This window comes from Protopterus annectens, chromosome 9.part0 (genome assembly GCF_019279795.1).
Source record: "Protopterus annectens isolate FY-2018-M chromosome 9.part0, PAN1.0, whole genome shotgun sequence".
In the NCBI taxonomy this organism is placed as follows: domain Eukaryota; kingdom Metazoa; phylum Chordata; order Ceratodontiformes; family Protopteridae; genus Protopterus; species Protopterus annectens.
In genome coordinates, this window is record NC_056743.1 from 671,983,003 (window position 1) to 672,002,928 (window position 19,926).

At 40.8% G+C, this 19,926-nt stretch overlaps 1 protein-coding gene across 6 annotated transcripts in view; it reads right to left on the reverse strand.

The window, feature by feature from the left end:
• BAG6 (BAG cochaperone 6) overlaps nucleotides 1–19,926 on the reverse strand; it is a 2,260,316-nt gene that overhangs the window by 1,815,034 nt on the left and 425,356 nt on the right. For all 6 annotated transcript variants that reach the window (XM_044083264.1, XM_044083261.1, XM_044083265.1 and 3 more), the window contains one exon: nucleotides 7,594–7,791. In XM_044083264.1, coding sequence (XP_043939199.1) covers nucleotides 7,594–7,791 — 198 coding nt within the window. The remainder of the gene's footprint in view (nucleotides 1–7,593; nucleotides 7,792–19,926) is intronic.

The window sequence follows — 19,926 nt, forward strand, 5'->3', positions numbered from 1 at the left end:
GTCTTTTACTAACAAGACAAAAACACTAAATTTTGCATTAAATTTATTGTAAAGCAATGGTGTTTTTTCTTTAAAGGTTAAATGTTGATGTCATAGGTGCACCCACTTTAGTAATGCCTGGCTCCAATATGATTTCAGGAGTCACCGGAATAAATACCAATGAATGGGGTTGTTATGCTCTCAGCTTCTGAAAAGTACCATGGTTAGATGGAGAAAATTTCAGTACCTGAGGACTTCTTATCCCTAGTTATTTGAAAAGAAGCTTCCTTTTCAGCAGCAGTACTGAAACTTTAAGGTTGTAGATTTTTAGTAAGCTGTTTATCCTATTCCTTTGGCTTTTCGTCTATTAACCTCATTACTTTTACCCTTTTCACCTTGTTTTCGGTTATATTCTCTATTTGCCATTTATGCAAACAGGAGTTGAAAACAATTGAGAATTCACTTACTAGTTAAAATAAAATTGGCCAACTTCCTACCATAATTATAGTTCAACAATCTATTTCAGTCTGTCTGAGGAGCCACTGAACAAAGATAAACAGTAGAGAAACACAAACTTATGCATACATACCTCTCAATTGTACAGATTTTTGCCTTATTTTTGGTCAGTTTCTCAAGAAATTGTGGTTTTCTGGCAAACCATTAGCAAATTACTTGAGGGTTGAAGTCAGAAAATAATGACAGACATTTGAGTTTCAGACTTCGTGCTAATGCAAAACCTGTTATTCTATTAACTAAGTTTGTAATAGTAATATTTAAAAAAAGTGTCCCTGTTTTTGGGCCTTTGTCCTCCCATTATTTATGGCTTTGTCCAGATTTCTTGCTCTAAGAGATTGAAAGGTATGTATGCATGGTGTACTTTTAAAATGTCACAACACACTTGTGCGATTTACTTACTGGACTTCAAATGGCAGGAAAGTACAGTTGTGTACACTTACCATAAATATAGATGTTCAAGGTTATTCACTGTTGCAGTCATTACATTTGGGTAATCTGCTGGCAGGTTGCCCTCAGTCGGCCTGAATAAAGTCCTGGGTCCTGCGTCGGTTGCTGTCTCTTCTTCCATATAGTTAGGTCGTCAGAGGTATAAAACATGCAGCTGACGCCATTTTAATAAGTTTTTCTTGCCCAAGATGTCAGGTGCCCCCCAAATGGGGAGCAAAAAAAATAAAAAATAAAAAAGTATATATATCTATATCTATATATATATATATATATATATATATATATATATATATATCTATATATATATATATATATATATATATATATATATATATCTATATATATATATCTATATATATATATATATCTATATATATATATATATATATATATATACACACACACACATATACATACATACATACAACTATTGCAGAATCTAAGGAATCTTGGTTCCAGGCACAGAATCTTTTCCATTTATCAGCATAACATTTTCTAGTACTAGGCCTTCTAGCCTCCAAAATGACATCCATCACAGGTTTACTGAGAGATGTGACTGGTGAAATTAGGTGATTAGCCATGCTGCAAGATTCAGAGTTTGGAGCTGAGTGTGCAGAATTTGACAGTTCTGCTGAGACAGTAGATAAGGTGTCTGAGGCAGGTACCACGGAGGAAGGTGTGACATATTGCGTAGGAGCAGGTACCAGTGTTGGCGAGGCCAGTCCAGAGCAAATCGGAATCATTTTCGGTTTTTCCTGTCTGCTTTTTAGTAAAACCTTGGAGAGCAGAGGCAGTGGGAGAAAGGCATAGACTGATAGGTTTTTCCAGCTGAAGGATAGAGCATCCACATTCCAAACTTTTTTGTGATCAATTCTTGTGCAGAATTTGTCCAACTGATAGTTTTGGGGAGAAGCAAAAAGATCTATGTCTGGTCTCCCCCATTTTCATGTCAACATGTTGAATATTTGTGGATCCAGTTTCCATTTGTGTGGGTCCATAAGATTACTGCTTAGTTAGTCTGCCAGAGTATTTTGCTTTCCTGGCAAGAATTGAGCTTTTAGATATATTTGGTAAGTCAGGGCTGTGTTCCACAAAGCCATGGCTAGTCTGCAAAGGGGGTAGGAGTGGGTACCCCCCTGCTTGTTTATGTACCACATAACTGGGGTGTTGTCCATCTTTATTAGTAGTTGTCCTGGATGAAGAAAGTCCTTGAAGGCTGTCAGAGCATTCTGTACAGCTAGCATTTCTTTCTGGTTGATATGTAGGTGCATTTGAGTTGGGCTCCATTCGCCCTGAATGCATCTCCCTGCCAGATGGGCCCCCCCAAGCATAATCTGATGCGTCTGTAGACAGGGTTTGGGTGGAAGGGGGTGGAATGAATGACAGTCCCTTGTTTTGGTGACAGGCCTCTGCCCACCATAGGAACTCCTGTTGCAGGCAAGGAATGATAGGAATCATTGTTTCCAGGCTGTGACAATGTTGACTCCATAAGTTTTTTAGGTACCAATGAAGTTTCCTCATATGCAGTCTTGCATATGGAATTAGTAGAATGCAGGAAGCCATGAACCCCAAAGGCCTGCAGAATTTGTCTTGCAGACAGCTGGGTTTTTGTGGCCACTTGTTTGAAGTATGTCAACAATTGAATTTGTTTGTCTGGCGTGAGGTAAGACATCTGGGCAGTTGTATTCAAGCTTGCACACAGGAATGCAATTATTTGAGAAGGTACCAGCTGTGATTTCTTTTCGTTTATGGTGTACCCTAGGCATGTTAAAAGCCTTTTTACAAACGCCAGATGCTGTAGAAGAGTGTCCTTGTTTTCTGTCTGAATTAGATAATCGTTCAGATAAGGATAAATTTGAATGTTTCTTTGTCTGCAAAATGCAACTACTGGTGCCAGACACTTTGTGAAGACCCTGGGCGCAGCAGATAAGCCAAAGGGCAGTGCAGAGAACTGGTAATGCAAATAGCCTGCTTTGAAGCGGAGGTATCTTCGGCAAGATTCCCTGATTGCGATATGCATGTAAGCCTCTTTTAAGTCTAGAGTTACCAACGAGGCATCCTTGCCCAGCACAGGCAGTAACTGTTGTAGAGTCAGCATCTTGAATTTTGGAATGTCCAGGAAAGTGTTTAGAATGGGTAAGTCCAGAATTGGATGCCATGGTTTGTCTTTTCTGGGTACCAGGAAAAGTCTTGAATAAAAACCTTGTTCTTTTTCCTTTTCTGGTACTGGTTGAATAGCCCCCATATCCACGAGGGACAGAACTTGTTTCTGGGCCTCTGCCCACTGATTTGGAGGCAGATCTGGCCATCCGTTTGGAATTGGCAATGTGAGGAAATGAAATCTGTATCCTTGGGATACTATATTTAAAACCCACTTGTCCTGGGTAATTAGATGCCAATTTTGTGCGTGAAGTGCTAGTTTTCCCCCAAAGGGGCTGCCAAAAGATAAGTGCTTTTAAATGGCAGAGGAAAGTCATTGAGACTGTTTACCGTAGGGGGTTGCCTTGCTACTTCCAGATTTGGGGGTGGAGGCACCCCATTGTTTGGTTCTGTAAGTTCCTTGTGACTGAAACCTGGAGCCTTTGGAATGTCTGGGTTTGACCTGAGCGGCTCTGCTGGGTACTGGTAAGGACCAATTCTTAGTAGGCCGGCGCCTACTGAACCTGGGTGGCTACACTTGTAGGAAATCTTTTACAGTTTGCATAGATTTAGCTTTGTCTTCCATCTTTTTCAAAACTTCTTCTGCCTTATTACTAAACAGACTGTCCTGTTGTAAAGGAGCATACAACAATTTTGCTTTAACATGATCAGGCAGATTTTGCTACTTGAGCCAAGCATGCCGTCTTATCACAGATCCAGTTACAGCGGCCCTGCAAGAGGCCTCCAAGGAATGAAAACCACATTGCAAAGTATGCTTTCCAACTTGTTCAGCTGAATGCAATAAATCCTGTAACTCTTTATTTTCCACACAGTCAGAAATCAACATCATTTTCTGTTTCAGTAAGCCCATGACATGCTGCTGACATTTAAGCATATGAAATTGACAGTTTAAAGCCCCGATTGCCAGGGTTGCAGACATGTAAACCTTCTTACCCACATCTATCCAGCGCCATGGAGTCTCTATCAAAAGGGTAGGATTTTTAGCAGTAGAAGCGTCAAACCCTTGGGACCCTGGGTCAGCAGTAGGGTTTTTAAAAAGGAACTTGTGGGAGTCAGGAACCCTGCAATATCTGTCTGGCTTACTAGGAGCCGGAGGCAGGGAATCAGGAGACATGCTGGATTCTGAGAAAACATCAACAATGTCTAAAACAGGAGGTATAGTCAAAGGCCTATGCTGAGGGAGAAGAAGGAAATTCTTAAGCCTTTTTTTGGATTCTGAAAAATCCTGACTCTCTCCCAATGAAAATGTTTCCTTAAGGTATGCAAAGTTTCTCCAAAAGAAAAATCCTCAGGAGGAGAAGCAGAAGGGATGGATTCTTCTGCATCAGAGTCCTCATAAGGTGGAATAGAAAATTCCTGATCAGAAGAGGAATCAGAAGAAATGGAAACCTGATCTGAAGATTCATAATCAGTGCCTTGCCTAGGCCTCTTAGCAGGAGGGGGTTGGGAACCCCTGATCAAGGTAATTAAATCCTCAGTCATTTTGATCATTTATTTTTTTAGGCATAAGGGCCTGAACACGTTGCCCATGCATCAAATTTTTAGACACAGAAGTTGGTTTTAGCCTTATTTTTGATGATGGCGTCAGTTTAATATCCAAATCTTTAGGCCTGAAAACACCCTCAGAAGCTGGTGCCTGCTCAGCGGCTCCGGACCCATCTAAGGGAGAGAGACATCTGTGGGTTCAATACTTGAAGTGTCTCGCGGCATACCGGACTCCGAATGGGTCTCGGTAGAGGCCTGCAAATCAAAAGTAGCGGGCAACAGGGGCTGCGAAAGCGCCCGAGTACCGGCAAATGGCTTAGGAGAAGCTTCGTCGTCGGTTTTGGACCTTGACGGTCTGTCTCTTTTTCTTTGCATTTTTTTGTGAATTCCGGTAGTCTGACTGTTAACAGACAACATTTCTGGATAGTTAAATCCTGAGCCAAAATATTTAGAAGCAAAAATATACCAACACTTCATAGTGCGTTGGTTAAATTTAGCACAAAACCGGCAGCAAAGCACGTTCTGGTCAGGGCCTAGGCAAGGAATACAGTGCAAATGAAAATCCTTATGAAAATCCTTATGAAGTATTTGCTTCTCACAAGTAATACAATTATTAACTTTTACTGACATCGGTAAGGAGCAAGAAAAAGTTTCCCCAACGGGGTACTTAGCTTTAGGTTGAAGACTTCGGTTCTGAAACTTGAAAACGAAAATTTCAGGAGTCGGCTGACCGGCACTTGCGAACCGCTTCTGCTTCGGGCACCACACGGCAAGAAAGACTGATTAAAATGGCGTCAGCTGCATGTTTTATACCCCTGGCGACCTGACATCATGGAAGAAGAGACAGCAACTGATGCAGTCCCAGGACTTTGTTATTCAGGCCGACTGAGGGCAACCTGCCCGCAGCAGATTACCCAAATGTAATGACTGCAACAGTGAAACACGAAGAACATCTGCAAAGCCGAACACTCAGAAAAGCCAACCTGGTAGACAAAAAAAAAAAAAGTTGAGAAAGGAATGTCAACTTTGTGCGAAACATCCATCACTTCCGGATACCTCAGATGACAGTTATGCAGGGGGGGAAACTCCCCACACCCCCTAATTATATATACTAACTCAGAGATCGCATTAAAGAGAGGGAAAGGGTACATGTCGGGTCCCAATCCCCACCGTAGTGTCATCTCCACTCAAAATGCCAAATTCACAACAGAGAATGCACACTAGCATTCACTGTTATGAGTTTGGCATTTTCCCTTTTGCTAATTTGAACTCTTGAAAACATACTTTTCACTCAACTGAGCGTCACACAAGTGCATGTAGGCATTTTAAAAAGTAAGCCATATGCATATAACATTTCTCAAATACCAATTCTGGACAGGCAACAATGAAAATGAAAAGAACTGAAGAAATCAATGCTGCAGGTTTAAAGTCACTCTGCATACAAACCGATTCCAAAGAACGTCGGTGTGAGACCCTTACTGGATACCACAGGAAAATAGGAACACACACAGCAGAACCACCTTTGAATGCAAAAAGATAAGGCCAAACTCAAGTGTTATAAATCAATGTTAGCAATTCCTTCACAAAGATCATTATAGTGTTGAACTTTTTCCTTACAGAGCCATTATGAAAATACTTGCTGGTGAATACAACTCCAATGTTATTATGTATTGCTACTGTGACTCTTCTCAAAGCAAGATGCTTGGTCTCTGTTTCAGAAGGAAGTAAGATGAGGATGAAGATGGAGGTCGTCGACCTTCTGCTTTCATTTCATTTACAATCCTTAGAGGTACCGATATTTGTTCAAAAAAATGCAGGATACCTAATCAGATCTTCTAAACGAGTATCAAATGACTCTCAAAGTAAACTTAAAATGGATTTATTTATTTTACTTACAATTTGATAACCAGGTAGGTGTGCTGGCCTACTGACCCTTTTCAGTCATGAACCGGGCACAAATGTACATTAAAGGATATTCATAGTTTACTAGATGGTGAGGTGGTTTTTCCCTAATAAACCATGAAAATCAAAGATTCAAACAGAGGGGAGTCTGGGAAAACATGCAGTAGATTTCTCAAGAGTGCTGTACTTCAAGACTTTTGAAAAGCACTGTAAACCTACAGACTGCAAGTGGACACAAAGCAGCCAGCAAGACATCAATTGTTACCAAACATCTATCATATACATTTGAAATGTAAATCTATATCATGAAATGAAAAAAAAAATACATACATCAGTAAACATTCAGAAGTCACTCTTAACAAAAACATTTACAAAATGAAAAATTTAAGTAAAACACAAGAAAATGCAAGTCATGTTCCCTACTTATTAGTATGCCTTACAACATATCCCTGTTCTGCTACTCATTTGGGTGGTTGCCACTGTTGTGCCTATTCCTTCTCTTGTTACCATACAGATGAGATTCAACTGAAAAACAGAAATGATTCTATCTCCTATCAGTGACATAAGAGTGTTTGCATGGGAGTGTGATGTCTCACTTATGAGATTGGTGTACCATTTCCAACATGCATACACACCTAAGCACATCATGTTACAACTACAATAGCACATGCACTGTTTTGGCAAGTGCACCTTGGCATGCCATACTCTACTCTCTGCTTAGGAAGATATGTTCCAAACTGGGACCACCTTCATTCCCCCAGTATCAGCAAGCTGGCACTGGATGTTCACGCCTACCTAATACCACTGGTTCTACTACTGCCCAGGGAAACTAATCAAACTTAGGCTCTCAAAGTCACAGCAAAAGCAATACCCTCTGTGTCGTGCAACAAACTTGTCTACAAATTACTAAGTTTCATAGCAGTCTCCTATGCACAGCCAAATGCATTTATTTAAATTCAGGATCTGCTCTCATTTCTGCAGCTGTTGTGTGGCTGAACTATTAAAGCTGTTGAAGTAATACAAATAGCAACCGATTGGTTTCACTGGTATCAAAACAGACACAAATCCAAATGCCAGTATGTGGAAAAGTATCAAGACACTAACCTGGATTGGAATAGCAGCCTGCTGAAGGACTACAGGGGAGGCATAATGGGACATGGGCCTCACCACATGTAAATGACGTGGGGTAGCACTAGACAGATTACACCGCAGGTCTGACAGAGCCACAAAAGTATTACCTAACAAACGAAGTGCTTCCCCCACCAGGTTGATAAGTCTTTGGTCTTCTTCACGGCTCTCAGTCTGTACAAAAGGAAAAACGTGCATTGCATTAAAAAGATGTTGCAGAAACAATACAATCAAGACACTTGATATGATTACAAAGAAAGTTATAACATACAGAAATCATTCTGTTTTAGGATTAATGCCTACATTTATAACAGTGATTCATACTTAACTCCCAGATCACATATTTAACAAGCATTTTAACACTAAAAATAGCACTAGATACATAAATAATTCTATTAACAGTCAACTGTATATACATAATATCCACTTCTAAATGCTAAAGAAAACAATGAAAATGTTCTGTTATTTTGCCAACATCAGGAATGTAGTTCAATGTATCTTAAGTTGACCATGATCACCTAGTACAATGACATAAATTAGCTGTCCAGTTCACCATATTTTACTTTTTCTCTCTCTCCCCTCAGCAAGACTATTGCTTTGTTTATTCCAAAAATTAAGGGCAAATATTGCAAATAATTTCCCTCTCAATTATGGAAAACCTGTTGTAATAAAATAATTCTTTGTATAATGTCTGGAAATCTTTCACACAAGTAACTTATTAAAAATTCACCTGTGTCATGCAGGAGGAAAAATTAACTCCTTAAATTTCCATCTAAAACCTTTCTCATCTCAGATCACCCTTACGTTTATAGCTGATCTCCTCAAATTAGTCCCCAGTCTCAATATAGTAGATAATACTTTGAAATATTTCACCTACTCTGATGTTTCAAACTGTTAAGTATGCATCTCTCACACAAATTAACTCCAAACTGCCTAGCTCTACCTATGCAAACTTAAGAGGGGGAAAGAAAAAATATTTAGTGAAATTACAAGGTAACTCACTAAATGACACTTAAGTCTAATGATTGCTATGAGTAGAATGCAAGCATCAAATAGACTTAAAAAATATCTCGCATACAGGTATAAGTTATGCATGAGGAGTCCAAATCTGGTGAGACTTGGTCAAAAAGGTGAAAAAGACAGCCATGGATAAACCTGCTTTTTACCGCACATGAATAAGACACATTGCTATTATGCAATGCCATTGGTTAAAAAAAAGTAAGCAATTTTTTTAAACAACGGCATTGTATGACAACTTAAGTTCTTTTAATAAAGATGTTTCTTGTTTAAAAAAATAAGATCATGCATGACATAGGCCATGTTACATTTATATAAATGACCAACCATAGCGATACAATCTCAATTGCAAATATTATACATTCCAAACCATGCTGACGCAACTATTGCTGTAAACATTACACATCACTTTTAACATATCCAGTCATTGTTAGTCAACCATTACACAGCTCATTCAAATCTTGCCTTTTAAACCTTGTTCCCCCTCTGCATGTACTGATCCCACAGTTCCCATGTTTTTCCCATGTGATTTGATCTTACCATTTTCTAAAGATTCCAGTTCCGGTTGCTTTAACTCCATTACTATCTTCACTACTTCTAATCAAGTTGGGTTTGACTTTGATTTCCATTTTTTAGTAACTGCTTTTTTGACAGCCATCATAGACTCAGAAAGGCCTTACTATGTCTAAGCAATTCAGAGTTTGTATCATACCTCACAAAAATCACTTCCCTAGTCACTCCAACTTACTCACCCAGTATCTTCGACACTGCAGGCAATCCTTAAAGTCTACCAACTCACACTCCCAGAAAATATGTTCCCAGTTACCTCTTTCTGCCCCATCACACCTTCATTTGCTGTCTACCTGAAGAAAAATTCTGTTCCAAAATTTCTTGCTACACTGTGGTGTCCTAGGCACTAACTACAACCTGCTCGTGCATTTTTTAAAATGAGACAAAAATGTGCAAACACCCATGTTCATAGATTCATAGGTAGGTACTAGGCTATCATCCCTAGGGCCTATACAAGCCTAGCCAAAAAGGTACCCTGGCTTTCGCCACCCAAGAAAATTATTTTCCTGTGCCCCTGTCGAGCAGAGCCACAGAGGTGATGCCCAGGGTGAATTTCCTATTTCCCATCCAATCATCAAGATTTTTCTTGAAGAGTGCTAATGAGGAGCTTTGTTTGATATAGATAGGAAGTTTGTTCCAGAGTATGGGAAGTCTCTGGGACAGGAATCTATCCCTCCAGCATATTCTGTTTATTGTGGTGGCAAGGTTTTGGTTCCTAGAGCGTGTAGCTAGGAGGGATTGGGATTTCTTTAAGTGGAGCATGTCCAACAGCTCTGGGTTTGACATAGCTTTGTATGTTAGGCAGAGATAGTCCCCGAGTAGGCGATATGCGACGGAATAAAGCTGGATTTTTTTTGAGACGGTCTGTGTAGGGCATATGTTTGATGCCGGTAATCTTCTTTGTGAGGTATTTCTGCAGCCTTTCCAGTTGTAGATGTCTTGTGAGGTACATACCAAAAGGTGCATTGTACTCTATAATGGGTCTAATGAGTGACGGAACAATGACCTTTTTTTTCCCTGGATAAGAAACCTTTTGAGATGAGGTGTGCCACATAGAAGGATTTCCTGACTACTGTGGCAATGTGATTATCAAAGGAGAGACTACTGTCCACCTGTGTCCCAAGGTCTCATCACACATTTGGTATTAAGTAGACTACCAGCTATGTGGTAGCTAATGGGTACACAGAGTTTTAACCAAAGGGGATGACAATGCACTTTTTGGCATTGAGCTTGAGGCCATGGCTTTAACACCAGGCATCGGTCTCTGTGAGGCCCTTTTGTAGAATGTCCACATCGTTAGGAGTTTCAATTATGGCTCCTAATTTGCAGTCATCTGCAAAACTCATTAGCCAAAGACCTTCTGTGTTTGGTATCTACTTTTCTGAAGTACAGGCTAACAGGAGAGGACCCAGGACTCCACTTGTTACTGGTCTAAAGTCTGATTGGAGTCTGCTACTTTCACAGTGCGAGTTCTGTCAGTGAGCCAGTTGGCAACCCAGCTTGTGACATAGGGATTTATACCTAGTTTATCTATAATTCCAGAGTGGGGGATGGTGTCAAAAGCCTTGGCGAGATCTAGATAGGCTGTGTGAACCACCTTACCCTCATCTACAGCTTTGGTGACTGCTTCAAAAAAGTGAATCAGGTTTAGGAGACATTATCTGCCTTTTACAAACCCAAACAAGGTGGGGGTCCAGAGTTTGGAGATTACCAATGTCTTTGTTTAGAAGTTCCATGATGATACGTTCCATGGCCCTGCAGACCAGGCTTGTTAGGCTAATGGGGCGGTAGTTCCCAGGGTCCATGGTGGCTCCCCCTTTGTGGAGTGGGATAACCGTTGATGTGCACTATTCAGTGGGCACAAAGCCTGAGGTGAGGCTATGATTGAACATGGTGCTTAGGTGGAGTGCCAGCTCATTCTGTAGTTCATGTAGAACGCATCCCGGGATGTTGTCAAGTCCCATGGATGCTGTATTCTTGGCTTTGGAAAATGTGTTTTTTTACCTGTGCAGCCGTGATTACAGGAACTCTGCATTCTTCCGGCATAGAGATGGGTCCTTTAGGGGGTGAGGGGGAGGTAAAGTTAGCACTGAACCTATCTGCCAGGATGTTGGCAATATCAGTTGGTTCTGTATATTTAGTGCCATTGTGCTGTAACTCAGAGCAGATCTGAATGTCGCCATTGAGATTCTTGGCATATCTATAGAATGCTTTGTGGTTGTCTTTAGAATCAGTGGTGATTTTGTTTTCATAACTAGCTTTGGAAGATTTTATGAGGGAACTCAGCTTCTTACTGAGGCTGACCAGGGAAGGGAGTTCTTCCAGTCATGGGATTTTACTCTTTTTTGCAACAGTTTCTTTCTTCTGTTGTAGAGTTTGTTTATGGCAGGGGACCACCAGATTGGCTTCCTTGTTTCTGTTAGGGATAGCACGATCCATGCACTCATATAAGTGCTTATAAAGTGCATTTGTGTAGGATTCATCAGTCGTACATCTTATTATCCGTCTGCATGGGTGTCGTGAAGTTTGCAAACTTCTGTCTTAAGAAGCATGAAGTTGGCTTCGGAGAAATTTTTTACGGTGGTTTCCATAATGGGGGGGTGGGAGCGGGAAGTGGATGTCTAGGCTGATTAGCTTGTGGTCAGATCTGACCAACAAGAAATTGACCTCTGGTATGGAACACCGGTCGCCCATGTTGGTAATGACCAGGTCTAGGATATTGCTGCCCCTGGTGGGGATGTGTACAAGTTGATCCAAGGCTTTGGAATTTATGAATTCCAGAAAACGTTGAGCAAAAGAGTTGGTACACAAGTTTTTCCCAGTTAATGGTGGGGTAGTTGAAATCGACCATTATTAGGGTGTTGTGTTGCACCCCAACATTTTCCAGTGTATCAAGAAATGAGGAGTGGGAATCCTGGGGCATGGTGGGGGATCTGTAGCAAGTTACAATTTGGATTACGGTCTTGCCCAGAGTTAGCTGGACTTGGATAATCTCGGATGCATTATGCTGAGCAACTAGCCTGGAGGTGTGGATATCCTTAATGAATATGGACACGCCTCCACCTTTAGTGTTTTGGTCCAGGTTAGATGGCCGAAAGGTGTGGTATGAATTATTGCCTGGTAATGCAGGGGTGCTCTCTGGAGCCTTGAACCAGGTCTCTGTCACTGCATAGATGTCGATGTTCTACATTTTAAGGAGTGCTTCGAGTGAATGCATTTTGAGGTTTAGACTTCTAGCATCGAGTAGCATTACCCTCAGATTTTGCTTGCTTGTGCCTGTTACGGTGGTGAATTTGTCATTTGAACTTTGCCTAAAAAAGGTACTACAGGGGTGGCAAGAGCCTTAGCCAGTATCAGGAATCCCAAGGGTGACAGGTGCAGGCCACCTCTGGCGATGCATCGTGGTCTGTCGATCATGTCATCGCAGGCAGACAGATACTGGATCCCCTTAGAATAACACCAGAAGCTTAGCCAATTGTTGAAGTCAATCATTTTGTCCTTGTATCGTGGTTTCATTCTGGGTGATGGCAGGATGCTACTCAGGGCTAGGGTCATACCTGCCTGGGCTACAAGATTGGACAGCTCCTCCATGTCTCTTTTCATGTAGTCCAGGGAGGTAGTTAGGTCATTCACACCAACATGGACAATGACAGTCATATCTGTACCTGTTGTGGAGTGACCTGAGTGCGTGCATTATGTGGCGGATCCTGGCACCCGACAGGCAGCTGACAGTAACTTTCTCCTTGTTTAGCCTGGTGAGTAGAACATCAGCATGCCTGACTATACAGTCACCTAGGACTAGATTGTTGGGTACATGGTTATGCCTTATGGGCTGTGGTTGAGTGGCAGACTGATTTTGTGGGCTATGTGTCAATTGGGTTGTGTTGGGGGGGTGGAGGTTGCATGTTTCTGCTTTGGAGGTATCTGTTGCTTGAGCAGATTTTTATTGGAGCCTCCGCGAATGTAGGTGTGTGTTTTGTGTTGCTGTGTGTGTGTTTTGATGGTGTATGTTTTGAGGGACTATGTGACGAGTGTGGTGTGGTGCAAGTGTTTACCTTCTCCTCTTGACTTTCTAGTCCAGTCTTGGGTGAAGAGAAATTTGCTTCCAGTTTGGCTATACAAGTGCATCTCTCTCAGGTTGTTGTCCTGGATGGTAGGAGGAGAGGGTTGTCTGTGTACATGAGCCAATTGCTGCATTGCCCCAAGATGCCCAGATTCATCAGGTAGACAGGAGAAAACACATGAAGCTGAGGCTTAGACATGCCTGGATAGGTGCTTATTTATTAAGTACTAAAAACTGTTTTCCTCTAGACAAGTGAGGAAAGTTGAGTGCTGTAGTAATTTGTAGCTTAATTAGTGCTTACGAATTCTGAACAAGTGCTGAGCTCAAAGAAACAGATTTGACTGCTAAAACTAAAAATGTATTTATTTTTTTTAACATAAGGACACTTGTGCATGCTAAAGTAGATTTAGTGATGTTTGCATAATTTTTTTTCAACTTTTTAAATGAAACTTGATTTAGAACACAGGTGTTTATGTGAATATGACAGACTTTTTATGTATAGTAGCCCAGATTTATGCAGCCAGACTACTATCGACTGGGAATGTTTTGTTAATACAATAAGCACATACAGCTGGACAGTTAAAACACTTTTCAAGTTACTGACTACAGATTAGCTTTGACAGCATAATTTAAACATGTCTAATTCATTGGGAATTAAAAGCATTTTAGCAGAGTTCTTAAATCACCTCCTAAAAGGGAGCTTCCATTCCTCAGCCCTTCTGTTCAGATGAAAGCAATTTTTAAGAATTGGGAAATAAATTTAATGTTTCCAAAACTCCTGAGTGTTAGTTGATAATACACACTCTTGCCAACAGGCTAGCCATGACATTAAACTGACCACCATTTCTCAATTTTTAGATCTTTTTGATTAGAAACATAACTACCACCTATTCATAATAAATACAAGGCTATTAGACCAGAAGCCATGTGCACCCTGCCAATAACCACTCTCAGGCTCTACAAACATTTTCAAGGAGGGCAAGACCTGTGTGTCCCAGAGTGTATTTTAGAACACCCATCAAATTATCTAAGCTATGAATGAAGGCCAACAGGAAATCAAACTGATTGACGTGCAAGGGGAAGTGCTGAGTGATGAACCCATCTTCCATTTAGATTTATTTATTCCCCACTTGTAGGCAGAGATTTCTTGTTCTATGTTAGCTTCAGTATTTGCCAAGTCAGAAAAAAGGAGGTCTCTCATAAAGAGATCCTTGAGGGCACAGAAAGAAAAGCATAGGTCTACCTTCAAGAGTCTACATGTCACAAAGTGCAGGGAGAGCAATTCCAACCTTTTTGAGGCAAAAGATTCTTCTTGTTAGGAACCTCTGTGATCATCCACAGGATCATAGGAAGTTACTAGGCTAACGGCCTAAGGGCCCTTACAAGCCTAGCCAAATTCTACCCTTGTTACCATGATCAGCACCTACTGCCCTTGTCTAAGAGGGACACAGATGGAACCCCCAGGGTGAATTTAGTTACCCATCCAATTGTCCAGACTGTTTGAAGAGGGCCAATGAGGTGCTCTGTTTGATGTGAATTGGGACTCTATTCAAAAGGTGTGGTAACCACTTGGAGACAAATCTGTCCTTCCAGCAGGTTCTATAAATATTGCATACCAGGTTTAGGTCTTTAGAGAAAGTAACCTATGTTCCATCTGACTTGCACATGTGCAGTACTTCCAATAAAACAGGGTCAGAAATTGCCTTATATGCAAGGCCGAGATCACCTCTGAGTAGTCTGTATGAAACAGAATTAAGTAGGGTTGCCACCTATCTGTTTTTCTTTTTCTCTGGACTATCCAGAAATCAAACCAATTGTCTGGTAGTCCGGAACACACTGTACAAACTCCAGTATTCTGTTTCAAGAAATGAAACAAGACTACTGGAGTTTAAATGGCCAGATTTATTATGCTTTTTTACAGAAAAACATTGTAAATTGGCAGAAAGCAGGCATGTAAATTATGTGAATGTACAAAACCAACTAGAAAACATTTATAAGGAACTGGTTGCCTCCAGCAGAAAACCCGACCTTTCTGAACTTTCACACACAATTTATTAACATCCAACACAATATATAAAACAATAAAAAGTATTGATTGTTTTCTTCCTACTATCAAGGACTTAATCAGAATACACCTCAAAACCTGTGTTACCAGGTTTATATACACTCTACCAATTAACTATTAAGCTGGTGAATTAAATACTGGGAGCCATTTAAAGAAACATTTAAGAATTTTATAACCTTTCATTTTAAATACACTTAATTAAAATATAAATGACTTAAAAATAAAAATATATAAGTGTGGGAAAAATGTGTATCCGTTTAAAATCTTGAATAAATAAATAACTACAATTAAAAATTTGTTAGAAAGTGGTGGTGGTTGTCCTGTTAGGGCTTCATTTTACTATTACTGACTTAAGGTTTAACCATGGATGAATACTAATATATTCATTTAACTCTGGGGCATGGGAGCCTTGCAATCTTAGCTGTCATTTAAATTTTTTTTACTTCAAGAAATGTTCTAAAATGATGGCAAATTTAAACTTAGTAAAATAGGAACATAATCTTGTGGGTTTGAAAACAGTGTTGTTCTCATTTTGCTTTGCAATATCATAATAGTGTTCATAAATCCTTCTACAATGGCACCTCTCAGTCTTCTCAATATAAAAACTGAGGCATCCCATACATTTGGCAAGGTAAACAATATGTTTGGACTGACAATACCCTTTTAAAAAATACATTTTAGAACCTATCCCATTGTCCAGTTTTAAGCTACTAGCTTCTGAAATATAGGAGCATTGGGCACAGCATTCACACTTCTTCGTTCTCTCCTTATTTTTACCATCACTGCCTGGGACACTTGACCCTCGCTCAAAACTTCCTTCAAAATTTCTCCCCATCTTATGGATAAAGGAGGGCTCAGTCCCTAATATTTGATAAATTTCAGGGTACGTTCTCAAAATGTTCCAACTTGATCTGTTTTCTTAATTTCCTCTGACTGAGGTCCATATACTACCACCAAAGCCCTCCCATTGTTTACCTCTCCACTGTTTTGGGTGGTAGGTGGTAACCCTATACCCAAAATGGGATTGAATACAACTCCGAATCTCCTGGACCAAATTTCCTAGACAGAAAGGTTTACACTACTTTTATAAAAGTATTAGAAGGTTTTCTAATGACAAAATTAGTTTGGATTGTTGAAATGATGTCTTTGGTTCTAGACTACAATTATATTTTTCTGAAGGGGAACTGTATAAGCAGGAAACAGAGGTGGCTATGGGGACCTCTTATGCCCCCATATATGCTAACTTGGTTTTGTTAGAATGGGAAACAAAATGTGTTTTTGAGTCCAAGTACCAGGCTTTTATTAAGTTATACGTCAGGGTTTTTGGACATTTTTATTCTTTGGAAGGGAAAAGAAAAAGAGCTAGTGAATTTTGTTAATTATCTGAATGGCACATCCAACATTTTGAACATTACCTTTAATTACAGCCATGATCAAATCAATTATTTGGACACGCTTATTTCAAAAACTGGATTGGGATTTAAATCCAAGATCTTTAGAAAGCCCACTTTTAGCAACTTCAATTTGAGGGTAGTCACCCATTGGCTCAAAAGAAAAGTTTAATTACGGGGCAATATACAAGAGCTGCTAAAATGACCTCAAATCACACAGATCTCCCTAATGAATTGGGCATCGTGGAGGATATGTCATAGCAAAATGTTATCCTCAAAATCTGGTCCAGGAGATCAGGAGTTGTATTCAATCACAATGGCTTCTGGCAAAAGCTTCTGGTGTCATTCAAAGGGGATCCAGTATCTGTCTGCCTGGGAATGTATGATCGACAGACCACCATGCTTTGCCAGAGATGGTCTGCATCTGTCGCCCCTGGGATTCAGGTTACTGGCCAAGGCTCTTGCCACCCCTACAGTGCCTTTTTTAGGCAAAGTTCAAAGGACAAAACAACCACCGTAACAGGTACAAGCATGCAAAATCTGAAGGTAATGTTACTCAATGCTAGAAGTCTAAACCTCAAAATGCACTCTCTCGAGGCACTCCTAAAAATGGAGAACATCGATATCTGTGCAGTAACTGAGACCTGGTTCAACGCTCCAGACAGCGCCCCCTGCAATACCAGGCTACAACTCTTACCACACTTTTCGGCCACCAAACCAGGACCGAAACACTAAAAGTGCAGGAGTGTCCATATTCACCAAGGATATTCACACCACCAGGCTAGATGCCCAACACAATGCGTCTGAAATTCTCCAGGTGCAACTAACACTAGGTAAGACTGCAATCCAAATTGTAGCTTGCTACAGATCCCCCCACCATGCCCCAAGATTCACACACCTTTCTAAACATACTGGAAAATATTAAGATATTATAATATATTACAATATAATAAGGCTATTATAGAATTGCCCCCAGCTGCTGTGTCCCCCTGGCCCAGCATCCTTGGCTACTCTCTCCAACTGGAGTATAATGCTCTAGGACACAGAATCTAACTTCCTGAAGAACAAGGACCCTGTCCAAACTCCCTCCAGTCTCAACATTTGAGCAAGCTATCCCTGTACTCTCTCAGTAAAGGGAGCAGGAAAGTATGTGTCTAAACTATCATGGCTAGTATAGCCTATAACTTAATATTATATCTAGGTGGCTCTAAGCGCGCTAGCCAGGAAAGCCAGCAACTCTACCCCCTCTCCACACTGTAACCAGCCTAATTTCTTTTCCTCCATTTATAGACATTTGGAACCGCTACTCCTCCTCCTGTATTAGAACACAAACTCACTCTTTTACTCTACTTATAATATTAACTTTGTCCACCAGGTGGCAGACTTGTCCTTTCCAGGCCTTAGAAGCCTTCTGACTGCAATACACCTTTACTATATATTATTGTATGTCCACAGGCTTGCTATTAAACTTCAGCCCATAACTTCTCCTTATTTATATGGTTAGCTCTCGGACACCCTCCTAATAGCTATATTACTTAATCTTTTAACTTCATTCCAGTATTCAGGGTTACTTACCGACTGCAATCCTTGCTCCAACTGATTGTTCTTCTTCAGCTCCTTATCTCTCTTGTCTCACTCCTTAGTTCACCTATACCATCTCCTCACCTTCCCCCACCTAGCTAGGGCTTTGACTCATCATTACCTCACTGTCCCCTCTCTCCGCCTCCGTCTTCACATCATACTTTCACACACTGGTATTTTACCTACATGTCTATCAGCCTATCCAATCTGTAGCAGCACTAGCCCCTCCCAGTTCTCAGCCCTTACCACTGCTTCCCCCACCCTCCTACCTCATATCCTCCTCTGTTCCCATAAATAAATGTTGTCCTTGGGGCGCCATTTCTATTACAGAATTGCCCCCAGCTGCTGTGTCCCCCTGGCCCAGCGTCCTTGGCTACTGTAAGTACTGAACTATTGCCTTATTGTTGAGTAATACTTACTTTTTAAGAAGGAAGTGAGGCTTTCATGGTTACAGCTGTTTAATGTATCTTTTACTCTGTGAAGTGCTACATTGATTCATATATGATTACCTAACTTTTGTCTATACCCCTACGAGATGTAGTTTCTAGATCTCTCCCATTAAATGGTGTACGTTCATTTTCAAATTTATTAAGAGTACTAGTCTTAGCAGAGTAGAATTATAGTAATATAAAGTGAGCATCGGTAGAAATAGAAGTTATGTTCTTACCATAACGTTCCATGTTAGTTGTCTTCTTCTCGCCTTCTTCTTGCTGGATGGGTTCGGAGCCGACCTCGGCTCCGACTCGGCCACTCTAAAGCTCGAGAGTTGGTTCCACCGGCTCGAGGCTCCCCTTATATCCCACAATGCTAGGCGAGAGTTACCTCAGATCTCGTTTGTAAGCTAACCCCAGCTTATAACAGAAACAGTATAACTGTGAAAAACAGAATCCACCTCTAACAACAGGAAGAAGAAGGGTGACCTACATCCTGAAACAAGAAATATGCATAATAGCATATAGCTAAGAAAGAGGTGGTAGAAAGAGAGGTCACGATCACAACTCCTCTAAGTCTGTCCAGGCCAGGGGGAAGGAGGGTGGGACGCAAGAAGAAGGCGAGAAGAAGACAACTAACATGGAACGTTATGGTAAGAACATAACTTCTATATGTTAAGTTGTCTATCTCGCCTTCATTCTTGCTGGATGGGACCGTGTCCCTAGCACCTTGTCCCGGGTGGCCTAACGGAACAGACTCCTGAGAACAGTGGAACCAAAATTAGCTCTATGCCTAGAAGCTAAATCCAACTTATAATGGGAAATAAAAGTGTGAGGAGTAGCCCAAGTAGCCGCTGCACAAATGGTGTCAATAGGCAGTCTGTCTTGAAGGCTAGAGAAGTAGCCAAAGCTCTGGTGGAATGGGCTTTAGGCTTATTAGGCAGTTTTTTGTGTCTAATCTCATAAACAAGGGTAATCAGAGATGTTAGCCATCTGGATAAAGACACCTTTGAAACTGAAAGTCCCTTTCTGCTTTCCGCATAGGAGACAAACAGCTGATCAGATTTTCTGAATTGTTTCGTCCTGTCCAAGTAGTACCTTAATTGACGATGAACATCCAGACAGTGTAATTTTTGCTCAGACCTATTTGAATACTCCGGGAAAAAGACAGGGAGGTCAATGCATTGGTTT